This window comes from Myotis myotis, unplaced genomic scaffold (genome assembly GCF_014108235.1).
Source record: "Myotis myotis isolate mMyoMyo1 unplaced genomic scaffold, mMyoMyo1.p scaffold_m19_p_6, whole genome shotgun sequence".
NCBI classification, from domain to species: Eukaryota; Metazoa; Chordata; class Mammalia; order Chiroptera; family Vespertilionidae; genus Myotis; species Myotis myotis.
The window spans coordinates 75,669,706-75,683,354 of record NW_023416368.1 but is presented as its reverse complement, the minus strand read 5'-3'; the positions used below and the strand labels follow the sequence as shown (position 1 = coordinate 75,683,354).

At 41.6% G+C, this 13,649-nt stretch overlaps 1 protein-coding gene and 1 long non-coding RNA gene across 19 annotated transcripts in view; one reads left to right on the top strand and one right to left on the bottom strand.

Annotated features, from left to right (window-relative positions):
• Positions 1-13,649, top strand: part of HMBOX1 (homeobox containing 1) — a 221,710-nt gene that overhangs the window by 193,027 nt on the left and 15,034 nt on the right. For all 18 annotated transcript variants that reach the window (XM_036312106.1, XM_036312100.1, XM_036312104.1 and 15 more), the window contains one exon: positions 13,303-13,385. In XM_036312106.1, coding sequence (XP_036167999.1) covers positions 13,303-13,385 — 83 coding nt within the window. The remainder of the gene's footprint in view (positions 1-13,302; positions 13,386-13,649) is intronic.
• LOC118657704 lies at positions 244-1,769 on the bottom strand. Its single transcript, XR_004968090.1, has 2 exons — positions 782-1,769; positions 244-597 (listed from the first exon to the last, which is right to left on the bottom strand). It is a non-coding gene; the product is annotated as an uncharacterized LOC118657704 (long non-coding RNA).

Here is a 13,649-nt window from a genome sequence, read left to right as displayed (position 1 = left end):
TTGCGACCATTTAGCCAATTGCCAGGTATAAACTAGGACTCATTCCATATTTTGGGGTGACTAAATGAATGATTAATCAATGTCCAAACTGAAAATCATTACACTTATTTCCCATCTTCATTAATAGTGATTGGTTCTATACTACTCAAAAATAAACACTATACGAATATAATTGTATTTAGCTATATCTTCATCTAAAACCCCTGAATGTAATGTTAACATAAAAACATTCAAACCTGTAAAGAATTTTTGTGAGTTTATTTGAGCCAAACTGTTGACAATTGCTGGGAAACAGAATCTCAGTGGGTTGGGACAGTGCTCTGGAGAATGGCGGTTTTTCACCTTGTTTTATACATTACAATCAAAAGAGGAGACGTGGGTTACATGAAATCCACTGGTGATAGATTAGGGAGGTGGGAGAAAGCAAAGTGGGGAAACCTCTGGAATTGAATAAAAAGTAAATGATAGACAACAAGCTTCATTTACATAGGTGGGTACAGGATTGTTAATAGTCAACAATTAACATGGTAACAATAACAGTGAAGGAACTTACGGTTTCTCTCCAGGCACCCAGTTGCATTTGGTTATGCTCTGGGTCTGGAAAAAGGGAAGCTACAAGTTACCAGACATTTCCTAGCTATGTTATCTTAGATGCAAAACGACAATAGGCTCAGTTAAGGTATAGATTGACCTTGTCATTGAAAATACAGGCCTAGGACATGACTACCCACCATAACTGCTTTTAGTTAAAGTTTAATTTCAGACCATCCTTTTTGCTTACTTTAGGTCTTAGAGTTGCAAGACGGCCATGCAGGCCTTCCTTGAGCTTGTCAGGTTAGCATGTGGCCCCTTTTGTCCACAGTACCTAGAGAAGATAATGTACAATATGTCGACTTTCCAACTGGCTTTTTCCTAAAAGAGATATTATTGGTTTCATTAAAAGTCTTAACTGAGCAGGCCAGTGTGGTTCACTGGTTGTGTTGATCCATGAACCAAGAGGTCACGGTTTGATTTTCCATCAGGGCACATGCCCGGGTTGTGGGCACAATCCCCAGTAGGGAGCATGCAGGAGGCAGCCAATCGGTGATTCTTTCTCATCATTGATGTTTCTAACTCTCCCTTCCTCTCTCTGAAATCAATAAAACTTTTTTTTTCAAAAGTCTTAACTGAAACCACTGTTTTCACCTTTGTTTCCTTCTTTCATTCATTTATTCCTTCATATATTCATTTATTCACACATCTGTTGATGAAATAGTTACTTATTGAATATCTGTTACAAGCCAAGCAGATTCCTTGGGCTTAGAAAGCTCCTCTTGTGAGTAACTATATAGAAACTATAGTTATTGTTATCTTTAATGCTTCCTTTTTTCCTGAGCAATTAACAAATGTTCTCTTTCAGAGCACATATGGAAAACACTTGGGAGATTTTTGTTGACATTAAATTCAGATAAGTAAAATATGTGATGGTGACCATATCAGTTATTGTCTAAAATGGGATACTTCCGGGGGGAGTGAAAGGGAATGTGTTAATAATCCAAGACAACAGCATTATCTCAGACAAGCCAAGATGTACGATCACCCTATAAATAACTCCTATAGTCTAATCAGATTATATTACTAGTTGCCTTCTGTTTTCCAAGTACAGCTTATGTTTTTATGCCTTTGTATCTGTGTCTTTATTGCTAACTTTGTCCTTTCCTCTCCAATGCGTGGAGACTGTGCATCCTTCAGAAGCTGCCCAGATCAATAAGTTTTCCTGATCAGCCTAGTCCAGTGGTTGGCAAACTGCGGCTATTGAGCCACATGTGGCTCTTTGGCCCCTTGAGTGTGGCTCTTCCACAAAATACCTACTTCTGCACATGGGCCACGAAGTTTCAATCGCACTGCACATGTGCGCCCGCCCGCACGTGGTATTTTGTGGAAGAGCCACACTCAAGGGGCCACAGAGCCGCATGTGGCTCGCCAGCTGCAGTTTGCCGACCACTGGCCTAGTCCATACAGATATCTCTCCACCCTGAATTTATTTAGCATTCATTTATATACTTTATTAGCAACTAGATTTATTCTGGTTTGTCATTGTTATGTTACTGTTTTCACTCCTTTTGTTGTTTAACTTTTTCATATCTTCCTACTCACCTGAACCATATGTTCTTAAGATCAAGGTCGATATTTTGAACTTACATCTACTCCTCAAGTACAGTGCCTTATTCTTACTCATGTAATACATTTTTGTTGAATATTTTATTTCCTGCCTAAAAACTCTTTCACTTTGCCCTAGCTGGTTTGGCTCAGTAGATAGAGCGTCGACCTGCAGCCTGAAGGGTCCCAGGTTTGATTCTGGTCAGGGGCACATGCCTGGGTTGCAGACTTGATCCCCAGTAGGCAGGAGGCAGCCAATTAATGATTGCCTCTCATCATTGATGTTTCTCTCTCTCTCTCCTTTCGTCTCTGAAATCAATAAAATATAATTTAAAAAACAAACAAACTCTTCCATTTCACATCAATATTATGTGTCTGCCCTCCTCCCCTCCCAAGCTTTAAGGGCTTTGCAATGAAAAATTATGATTATTACATTTTAAACTTAAATATTTACTATGACATATCTTAAAATATGACTTTGTCAGTTTAGATTATACTGTCTATCTTGAATTAATATTTTAAATATTTAAAAATTATTGATCAAGAAAAAGGTGAGTGATACCCAACATACCCACTACATAGTAGTACATTTTAATGAAAATTAATGTTTCCAGCATACAATGGAGTAAAGTCAGTCTCTTCAATTGGACAGCTACATGCAAAAAAATGAAACTAGACCACCAACTTACACCATACACAAGAATAAACTCAAAATGGATAAAAGACTTAAATGTAAGTCATGAAACCATAAAAATCTTAGAAGAAACCATAGACAGCAAAATCTCAGATATCTCTTGTAGCAGTATGTTTACCAATACATCTCCTAGAGCAAAGGAAACTAAGGAGAAAATAAAAAAAAATGGGTCTACATTAAAATAAAAAGCTTCTGCACAGCAATAGAAACCATCAACAAAATGAAAAATGAGCTCACTACATAGGAGACATATTTGCCAATGATAGGTCTGATTAGGGGTTAATTTCCAAAATATATAAGGAACTCATACAGTTTAACAAAAGGAAGACAAACAGTCCAGTGAAAAAATGGGCAAAGGACCTAAGTAGACATTTCTCCAAAGTGGACATACAGAAAGCCAAGAGACATATGAAAAAAATGCTCAAAGTCACTGATCATCAGAGAGATGCAAATTAAAAGGATAATGAGATATCACATCACACCTGTCCAAATGGCTGTCATCAACAAGTGACAAGTGTTGGCGAGGATATGGAGAAAAGGGACCCTAGTATACTGCTGGTGGGAATGCAGACTGGTACAGCCACTGTGGAAAACAGTATGGAGTTTCATCAGAAAATTAAATATGGAGCTGCCATTTGACCCAGTGATCCCACTTCTAGGACTATATCCTAAGAAACCTAAAACACTAATCAGAAAGAATGTATGCACCCCTATGTTCATAGCAGCACAATTTACAATTCTAAGATCTGGAAACAGCCCAAATGCCCATCAGTAGATGAGTGGATAAAAAAAGCTGTGGTACATTTATACCATGGAATACTATGCAGCAGTAAAAAAGAATCTCTTACCCTTTGAGACAACATGGAGGGACCTGGAGAGTCTCATGCTAAGTGAAATAAGTCAGTCAGAGAAAGACAAGTACCACATGATCTCACTCGTATGCAGAATCTAAGTAACAAAATAAACTGATGGAGTGGATCCAGAGACTCGGAGGGAAGGCGGGGGTGTTGGGTGGGTAGAAGGTAATCAACCAAGGACCTTATATACATATATGCATGGCCCATGGACACAGACCATGGGCAGTGAGGTTTCGGGTGGGGGGGCAGGGGTGAGGGAGGGCTGGAGTGGGTCAATGGGGGAAAAAAGGAGATGTGTAATACTTTGAACAATAAAGAATTATATATTTTTTTTAAAAAAAAACTTTAACTCAAGTAGTATATGCCATGGATAATTACAAATACTAACTTAGCTTCCAAAAATACTGATCCATATACACTTTCCAAACATAAATTATTTATGGACTTGTGTTAATCATTAAACTAGTTCTTAATTGTTTCAGTGTTTTCCCAAAATTCTTTTACTTAAAAAAATTTATAACAGCATGTATTCATTGCAGAAATTTTAAGCATGTGAAAATCAGTCTTAATTGCCACCTGTCTTCCAGCCACCCGTAGCATTTGTAACAGTTTAGTATATAACCTTTGAGGCCCTATTGCAATAATCCTATAGCATTGATTGTCAATTGTTCATTTACACTAATAGCCATTTCTATGGGAGGCCCCTGTGCTGGGTTGATGGTGACTTTGTTGATCTTTATTGCTTGTCAACACTATCATCAATGAGATGTTTGTATAAGGATGAGTCCGATTTACATCCTGTCCTCAGGTGGCTTTCAGTATAGTAGGAAACTATAATACAAGGTGAAAGAGGTGCATGAGAGGAACAGATGAAGTGCTGTGGGACTCACAGGGTGAGGAAAATGTTTACCTTTGGTTGTCCAAGAGGTAATATTTGAGCTGTGTCCTGAAAGATTTGGGTTGGCAGGAAGCAAAGCAGGGAAACTGGCAGGAGAGAGGCAGAGATGCAGGTGATTTACAAGGTTATTCCATTTTCCTAGACCACAGTGTGCACATATGAGAGTAGCAGCAGGTAAAGGTGTAAAGGTAGTTTGGAGAGAACACTGAACACCTCTATAATAAATCTTTAGAAAATTTTGAACAGAATAGTGGCATGATTAGAGATGTGCATTAGGAATATTAATCAGACATTGGAGAGTACAGTGTCAGTCACAGACTTTGCAGTAATTTGGAAGAAGAGTTACCAAAAGAGATAGTGACCATAGAGCTGTTGTTGAAACATAGAACCTCTAGGTCTTAGCATCTGCCATATTCCATCAGCTCTACAAAAGCCATGTTTATAAGACACACCTTTATCGTATATACTAACAAGGGGGGGAAGCATTGCTAGTTAGTTTCCAGATACCACCAGTTATATAAGATATATCCTGATTTTAGAGATTATAATAATGAAGAAATGTACTTCATAGATTAAGTAAAATAGTGTAATTTCATGGGTAGGGGGAAAGTTGGGGTATGCATGTAAGTAAGGGGAGAGTTTGAGAAAATGAAAGAAGTGGGGGATGAGAACAAAGACACAAGGGAGAAGTAGACCTGGAAGAGGAGAGTACGCCTTCCTCTATCATGGGATGAAGGAGCAGTGACTCAGAAGTTTAGAAATGGAGAAGCTAAAAACATTAACTAAACTCATCCTATCTAATAATAGACAAACATGGTAATTGACTGTACCTTCGCTACGCCTCCCATTGGCCAATCAGCTCAATATGCAAATTAACCGCCAACAAACATGGCGGTTAATTTGCATACTGCAGGCAGGGCGGGACAGCGCAGCTGCCAGCACGAGAGCCGCCTTCCAGGCCCTCATATGCGACCCCAGAAGCCGCCTGCCTGCTGCCAGTGATCGAATCCGATCCCAGGCCGGCCCCAGAAGCCGGTGATGGGGGGAGTTGGGGGTCCCCTGCCCAGGCCTGACGCCTCTAGCAGAGGCGTCAGGCCTGGGCAAGGGGCCAATCCGGCGATCGGAGAGTGATGGGGGTCAACGCCTCTAGCAGAGGTGTCAGGCCTGGGTGAGGGCAGAGCCGGTGATGGGGGTAGGAGTTGGGGGTCCCCTGCCCAGGCCTGACGCCTGGGCCAGAGGTGTCAGGCCTGGGCGGGGGGCGGAGCTGGCAATCAGGGGGGCCAAGCCAGCAATCAGAGGGAGATGGGGGTCCCCTTCCCAGGCCTGACACCTCTGGTGGAGGCGTCGGGCCTGGGCAAGAGGTCGATCCGGCAATTGGAGGGTGATGGGGGTCGACGCCTCTGGCCAAGGCATCAGGCCTGGGCGAGGGACCGATCTGGCAATCGGAGGGAGGTGGGGGTGCCCTGCCCAGGCCTGGGCATCAGGCCTGGGCGGGGGGCGGAGCCGGCAATCGGAAGGGTCTGGGGGTCCCCTGTCCAGGCCTGACGCCTCTGGCCGAGGCATCAGGCCTGGCGAGGGGCCGATCCAGTGATCAAAGGGTAATGGAGGTCGACACCTCTGGCCGAGGCATCAGGCCTGGGCAAGCGGCCCGTCAGCGATGGGAGGGTGATGGGGGTCGACGCCTCTGGCCAAGACATCAGGCCTGGGCGAGGGCGGAGCAGTGATGGGGGTAAGAGTTGGGGGTCCCCTGCCCAGGCCTGAAGCCTGGGCCAGAGGCGTCAGGCCTGGGCCAGGGGGGGCCAAGCCAGCGATTGGTGTGAACTACAGAGGAAACACCTTTTCTGACCGCTCATTGGCTAAGCTCCCTGTATGCCACTGGTAATATTCTTAGTAACTTGGATAATAAGAATCCAAAAAGGTGATCTAGGGTTTTTTACCACACTCCTGGCGAAAGAAACAAAGGTCCACTGCTGGAGGGCTAAGAAATGTCATATCCTGCCCTAGCTGGTTTGTTTGGCTCAGTGGATAATGCCTTGGCCTGCCAATGGCAGGGTCTGGGTTCAATTCTGACCAAGGGCATGTACCTAGGTTGCAGGCTCCTCCCTGGCCGGGGTCCAGGTCAGGGCTCATGCAGGCGGCAACCAACCAAAGTGTTCCTCTCACTTTGATGTTTCGCTCTGTCTTTCCCTTTCTCTTCCACATTCTCTAAAAATCAATGGAAACCTATCCTCGGGTGAGGATAAAAAAAAATAATAAATTATTATTATATGAAAGACACATCTTGAAAATGCCTAAAGAAAGTTGTCATTTTTTTCATGGTGACGGGACTGGAGTCCGTGTTGATGAAAAAACCTTGCTGGCTGTGGTGACTGGCAGTGGCTGCAGCAGCAAGGTGATGGGGCTGGTGCCTTCCCCTGATCAGCCCAGTCACCTCCCACAAAGGGAGGCCAGACTGCGGCTTGGGCCCGCTCCCCAAGGGGAGCAGGGAGTGGGCCTAAGCCATCACTAGGACATCCCCTGAGGGCTCCCAGTATGTGAGAGGGGGCAGGCTGGGCTGAGGGACACGCCCCCCAGTGCACGAATTTCGTGCACCAGGCCCCTAGTTTTAAATAACCTCCATCTTGGTAAAAGAGAAGGCAAGGTCATCTGCAAAAAGGACAGTAGTGGGTTTGAAGTCTTGGGACTTAAGAAGTGGAAAGATTTCAGGTAAGTGGGGCATAAAAAGAGTATTAAAGAGTTGGTTAGAAAGAACTAAAAGGCCCTGATACCACAACCAGACAAAACACTACAACAAAAGAAAAGTATAGGACAGTGTCCCTGATAAACATAGATGCAAAGATCCTCAACAAAATATTAGCAAACTGAATACAGAAATATGTTAAAAAGATCATACACCAGGATCAAGTGGGATTTATTCTCATGATGCAAGGTTGGTTCAATATTCACAAATTAAAGTGATATACCATGTAAACATATTGAAAGATAAAAATCAAATGATCATATCAATAGATGCAGAAAAAGCATGTGACAAAACCCAATGGCCATTTATGCTAAAACTCTCAGCAAAATGTGGATCGAGGGAACATACCTCACCACAATAAAGGCCATATATGGCAAACCCACAGCCAACATTATACCCAACAGTGAAAAGCCGAAAGCTTTGTCTTAAACATCAGGAACAAGACAAGAGTGTCCACTTTCAGCATTTTTATTCTGCATAGTATTGGAAGTCCTGGCTACAGCAATCAGACAAAAAAAGAAAAGGCATTTGCATTGGGAAGGAAGATGTGAAACTTGCTATTTAAAATGACATGATACTATAGAGCAGTGGTTCTCAACCTTCTGGCCCTTTAAATATAGTTCCTCATGTTGTGACCCAACCATAAAATTATTTTTGTTACTACTTCATAACTGTAATGTTGCTACTGCTATGAATTGTAATGTAAATATCTGATATGCAGGATGGTCTTAGGCGACCCCTGTGAAAGGAGTCACGACCCACAGGTTGAGAACCACTGCTATAGAGGGAGAACCTTGGAGATTCCACCAAAAAAAATATTAGAACTAAAAATGAATTCAGTAAAGAAGCAGGATACGAAATATTCAGAAATGTGTTGCCTTTTTATATACCAATAATGAACTATCAAAAAGAGAAATTAAGAAAGCAGTCCCATTTATAATTGCATCATAAAGAATAAAGCCTAGGAATAAATTTAACCAAGGAGGTAAATGACCTGTACTTGGAAAACTAGAATATACAGAGGAAAGAAATTAAAGATGATACAAATCAATGTAAGGATTTATTGTGTTCATAGATTGGAAGAATTAACAATGTTCATACTAACCAAAGCAATCTACAGAGTCAATGTATTCCCCATCAAAATACCAATGACATTTTTTATAGAACTAGAACATATAATCCAAAAATGTATATGGAACCAAAAAAGACCCTGAATAGCCAAAGCAATCTTGAGAAAGTAGGACAAAACTGGAGGTATCATACTAATTGATATCAAACTATACACTACAAGGCCATAGTAATCAAAACCATAGTACTTACCATAAAAATAGATAAACGGAATAGAGAGCCCAGAAATAAACCCACTTCTATATGGCCAATCAATCTGTTACAAAAGAGGCAAGAACATACAATAGGGTAAGACAGTCTCTTCAGTAAATGGTGGTTGGAAACTGGAAAGTACTTGCAAAAGAAATGAAACTACACCACTTTCTTACACCACATATAGGAATAAATCCAAAATGCATTAAAAATTTAAATGTAAAACCTGGAACCATAAAACTAGAAGAAAACATAGGCACTAAACTCTTTGAATTGCTCTTGGCAATATTTTTTTGGATATGTCTCCTTATGCAAGCGAAACAACAGCAACAAAAAAACAAATGGGACTACATCAGACTAAAGAGTTTTTGTACAGTGAAGAAAACCATCAACAAAATGAAAAGACAACCTACTGAATGAAGAAGATATTCACCAATGATACACCCTAAGAGGTTAATATCCAAACTATATAAGAAACTCATAAAATTTAACACAAAAAATAAAAAAAATAAAAACACAGCCTGGCTGGCGTGGCTCAGTGGTTGAGTGTCATCGACCTATGAAACAGGAAGTCAGGGTTCGATTCCCGGTCAAGGTACATGCCCGGGTTGCAGGCTCAATTCCCAGTGGGGGGCGTGCAGAAGGTGGCCAATCAATGATTCTCTCTCACTGTTGATGTTTCTATCTCCCTCTCCCTTCCTCTCTGAAATTAATAAAAATATATTTTAAAAAAACACAAACCAATCTGATTAAAAAATGGTCAGGGGCCTGGCTGGTGTGGCTCAGTGGTTGAGCATCAACCTATGAACTAGGAGGTTACCATTCAATTCCCAGTCAGGATACATGCCTAGGTTGCAGGCTTGGTCCCCAGTGAGGCGTGTGCAAGAGGCAGCTGATCAGTGTTCATTCTCATCATTGAGTTTTCTAGCTCTCTCCCTCCCTTTCTGAAGTCAGTAAAAAAAAAATTTTTAAGATACAGGCAGGGTATCTAAATAGACACTTCTTCAAAGAGGACATACAGATGACATATGAAAAGATGCTCGCCATCACTAATTATTAGAGAAATGCAAATTAAAACCAGAATGAGAGATCACCTCACCCTGTCAGAATGGCTGTCTTTAACAAATTAGCAGACAAGTGGTGGTAAGGGTGTGGAGAAAAGGGAACCTTCATGCATTGTTGGTGGGAATGCAGACTGATGCAGCCAGTGTGGAAAACAGTATGCGGCTACCTCAAAAAATTAAAAATAGGACTACCATATGACCCAGCAATTCCACTTCCGTGTATTTATCCAAAGAAATCTAAAACGCTAATTTGAAAAGATATGTACATCCCTATGTTCCCTATAGTATCATTTATAATAGCTAAGTAGGGAAGCAACCTGTCTCTTTGATAGACAAATGAATAAAGATATGATACATATATACAGTGGAATAGTACTCAGCCGTAAAAAAGAATGAAATCTTGTCATTTGTAACAACATAGATAGACCTGGAACGTATTATGCTAAGTGAAATAACTCAGAGACAAATACCATAGGATTTCACTTATATGTGGAATCTAAAAAATAAAATAAACAAGCAATACAAATACATATAAAGAACAAATTGATGGTTGCCAGATGGGAGAGTGGTTGGGGGAATGGTGAAGGAATTAAGATATACAAATTTCCAGTTAGAAACATAGTTATGGGGATGTAAAATATAGCATAGGGAATGTAGTCAATATTGTAATAATCACATATTGTTTCAAGTGAGTACTAGACTTACTGAGGTGATCACTTCGTAAGTCATATAGCCATCTAACCACTATGTTGTACACTTGAAACTAATGTAATAGTGTATATCAATAGTAATTGAAAAATAAACATTTTTAAAAGAAAGGACTGAAGTTTTCTCATCAGAAATGAAGAATCCAAGTAAAGTTGGGTTTTTAAGGAAATTGATTAGTTCTATTTAATGACTTCGTCCAAGAACACTTGGTACCTGAGAGAAGGATGAAGGAAACAAGTGGAAGGTGCTTTCTGCGGGGTAGGAGCCTGGCTGTGTAGGTACGATGAGGGGCAGAAACGCTGCATGATCTAAGTGTCTCCTTAGAAAAGCAATAAACAGATTTTTTTTAAAGTTGGGGGGTAGGGAGTTAAGGAATTTAAGATTATAAAGAAAATGAAGAATAAGTTATTTTGAAAAGGAGGGGTATGTAAGTAGAAAGTTGGGGAATTTCAGAATTTAAGATTATAGGGGTAGAATTCTGAGGGTTGAGTCTAGAAAACTTAATCTTTCAAAACTAGATGGGAGCATATCTCTTGTGGCTTGAAAACCTCGATTTCTGGGTGAAGTCTTTACTACTTAAAGAACAGGCAAGGCTCATCACAAACTGGACCAACCTACTTTTCCAGGCGAATGTCCTCCTCTCTTGTGACCCCCATATTCTCACCACACTCTGCACAGACTCCTAAAGGCCTTTACCTGCTTTGCCTTTGCACATGCTGTTCCCCTTGCATGAAATGTTCTTCCTCCTCTTTGCCTTGCAAACTCCCTCGCATCTTCAAGCCTAACTCAGGTGGCACTTCCTCTGCTGGGTCTTTCCAGGCTCCTGCAAAAACCACTGAGCACGCCTTCATCTTTGCTCCCACAGTTCTCTCTAGACACCCTGTGGGATTTTACCACAAGTATATTGATTTATATGTCTCTCTATTCGGTAGATTATCAACTCCTTGACGTCAGAACCTATCTCATTCTCTTCTTCACCTGTAGTGCAAGTACAAATAGTAGGTGTGTAGTATCTGCTTTTGTTGTCTTTGCTGTGAAATAAAGGAATGAGTTAATGTGGTGCTTCTCAAACATTAACCAAGTCACCTGGAGATTTTCTTAAAACTCAGATTCTGGCCCTGACCAGTGTGGTTTAGTTGGTTGAGCATTGTCCCATGCACCCAGAGGTTGCAGGTTTGATTCCCCATTAGGACACATGCCTGGGTTGCGGGTTTGATCCCCAGAAGGGGGTGTGCAGGAGGTAGCCAATCAATGGTTCTCTCTCCCCCCTGCCCTCCCTAAAAGTCAATCAAAACATCTAACAAAAAAAACCCCAAAAAAACTCTGATTTAGTCTGAGATCTTGCCTCTCCAACAAGCTCCCCAGTGATGCCAGTGCTGCTGGGTTTGTGGCACTCATCCAGCGAGCCTTTGCCCAAGTAAATAGCGGAAGTGTAGTAAAGATAAAGCTCGATAGGAATGTGGAAGTGGAGCACTTATGGATACAGAGACTTGAAAAATCCTCACTGTGAACACTGGAATCCTTAAAATGATAGAAAACCACATGGGAAGAGATGCTTATTGTGGAATAAAGCAGGAGACCAGAGGGGGATGGTAGCTGAAAGAGTGGGATGATATAGTTCTATGACTTCAGCCTTAGCAAAGGAGGTGTCTGGTGCTGGCAGCCGCTGTGTGGGACTGCAGCGAAGGATGCTCTCCAGGGGGAGGGCTGGGGAAGAGGAGTGGTAGTGGTGTCTGGGGGTTCACTGGAAGGGTTAGGGGCCTCCCATGTTTACTCCAAATAGAATGGCACTTCCCCCAATGTGGACAGGAGTGTGAGGGGAGGGGAAGCCCTTGAAGAAATGGGAGGTACCAGAATTTGACAAAAGATCATTTCCTGATCGTAAGTTTCCAGGTTCAAAGTATGAAAGTTCTTTTTCTTTTTTAAAAAACTCATAAATGACGGAAAAAGTAGCACTAACAAGCATTCTGCTCTCACATATAGCCTTACAGGTCTGATGATGGGTGCAGTCAACCCCATTTCTTCTGCGCATTGTTGTGCATAGGGTACAATAAGTACCTATGTACTGTTTAACAATAGAGGAAAGGCAAAAATAAAGAACTGTTACATCTCCCACTAATCCCCTTCCCCCCAAAGAACTAATCAATATTTACCGCCTGATGTGTATTCCTCTAGCTTTTATCCATGCAAATTTATGTGCATAGACAGGAATTTTTCAAATTCCATCATGGTGCTTTTGCAGGCACATCATTCTGCAGACTGTTTTTCTCACTTAGGATAGGTCATAAACATCCCTCCAGGTCAATGGATAGAGCTCTAATTTGGTTTTTTCTTAGTCATTTTAAAATAGCTGTGTATAAATATAGATGTCCCATAATTTGTTCTGCCATTCTTCTATTGATGGAAAATTGGGTAATTTCCAATTTTGGCTACTACAAACAGTCTGACACACATGAAAAACCCTATTGTGACAGTGCCTCAGTAACAGAACTCTGATTTCAGCCAGCCACGCATATCACAGTAGCTTTCATATCAAGGACATTTCTGAATGAAGCTTAGCAGTGGCTAGGCTTGTGCTATCCAATGTAGTAGCCATTGGTCATATGTAGCTATTTAAATTCGCTAGAATTAAATCACATTAAACATTTACTTCCTCAGTCACATCAGCCTCATTTCACATGTTCAGCAGCCACGTGAGAGTAGTGGCCACCATAGTAGACAGCACAGTACAGACCATCCCACCCTCAGAAAATTCCACTGCACAGCCTGGACTAGACACTCAAATGCTACACCCTAAAGAAGGGAGTGTTTCTCATGGGCTGGTGTTATAAGAGAGCAAATTTTAAAAGTAAAAACTGTGTTTTAATTGGTTGCCTCTGCAGTTACTTCAATGAGAACCAATATCCAGATGAAGCAAAGAGAGAAGAAATTGCGAACGCTTGCAATGCAGTTATACAGAAGCCAGGTAAGGCAACGAGCTGTGCCCTGCGGTGCAGGTCTTGGCTTCAGGTCCTCGCTTAGGACACACAGCCCCTGACTCATCCCACTCCGTGCTCTCCTCTGCCATTCTCCTGTGGAGAGTCACGCCCTGTCCTGGTCAAACGAGACTTCGTGGGGACGTGAATGTGCTACTCCAATCAGACGTTCATATGGGAATGTTTCTAGGGAGTGTCCCTGATTAAGATGCGAGACCTTGAAATTACTTTTTTAAAGGCTGTAGATTTCTTTT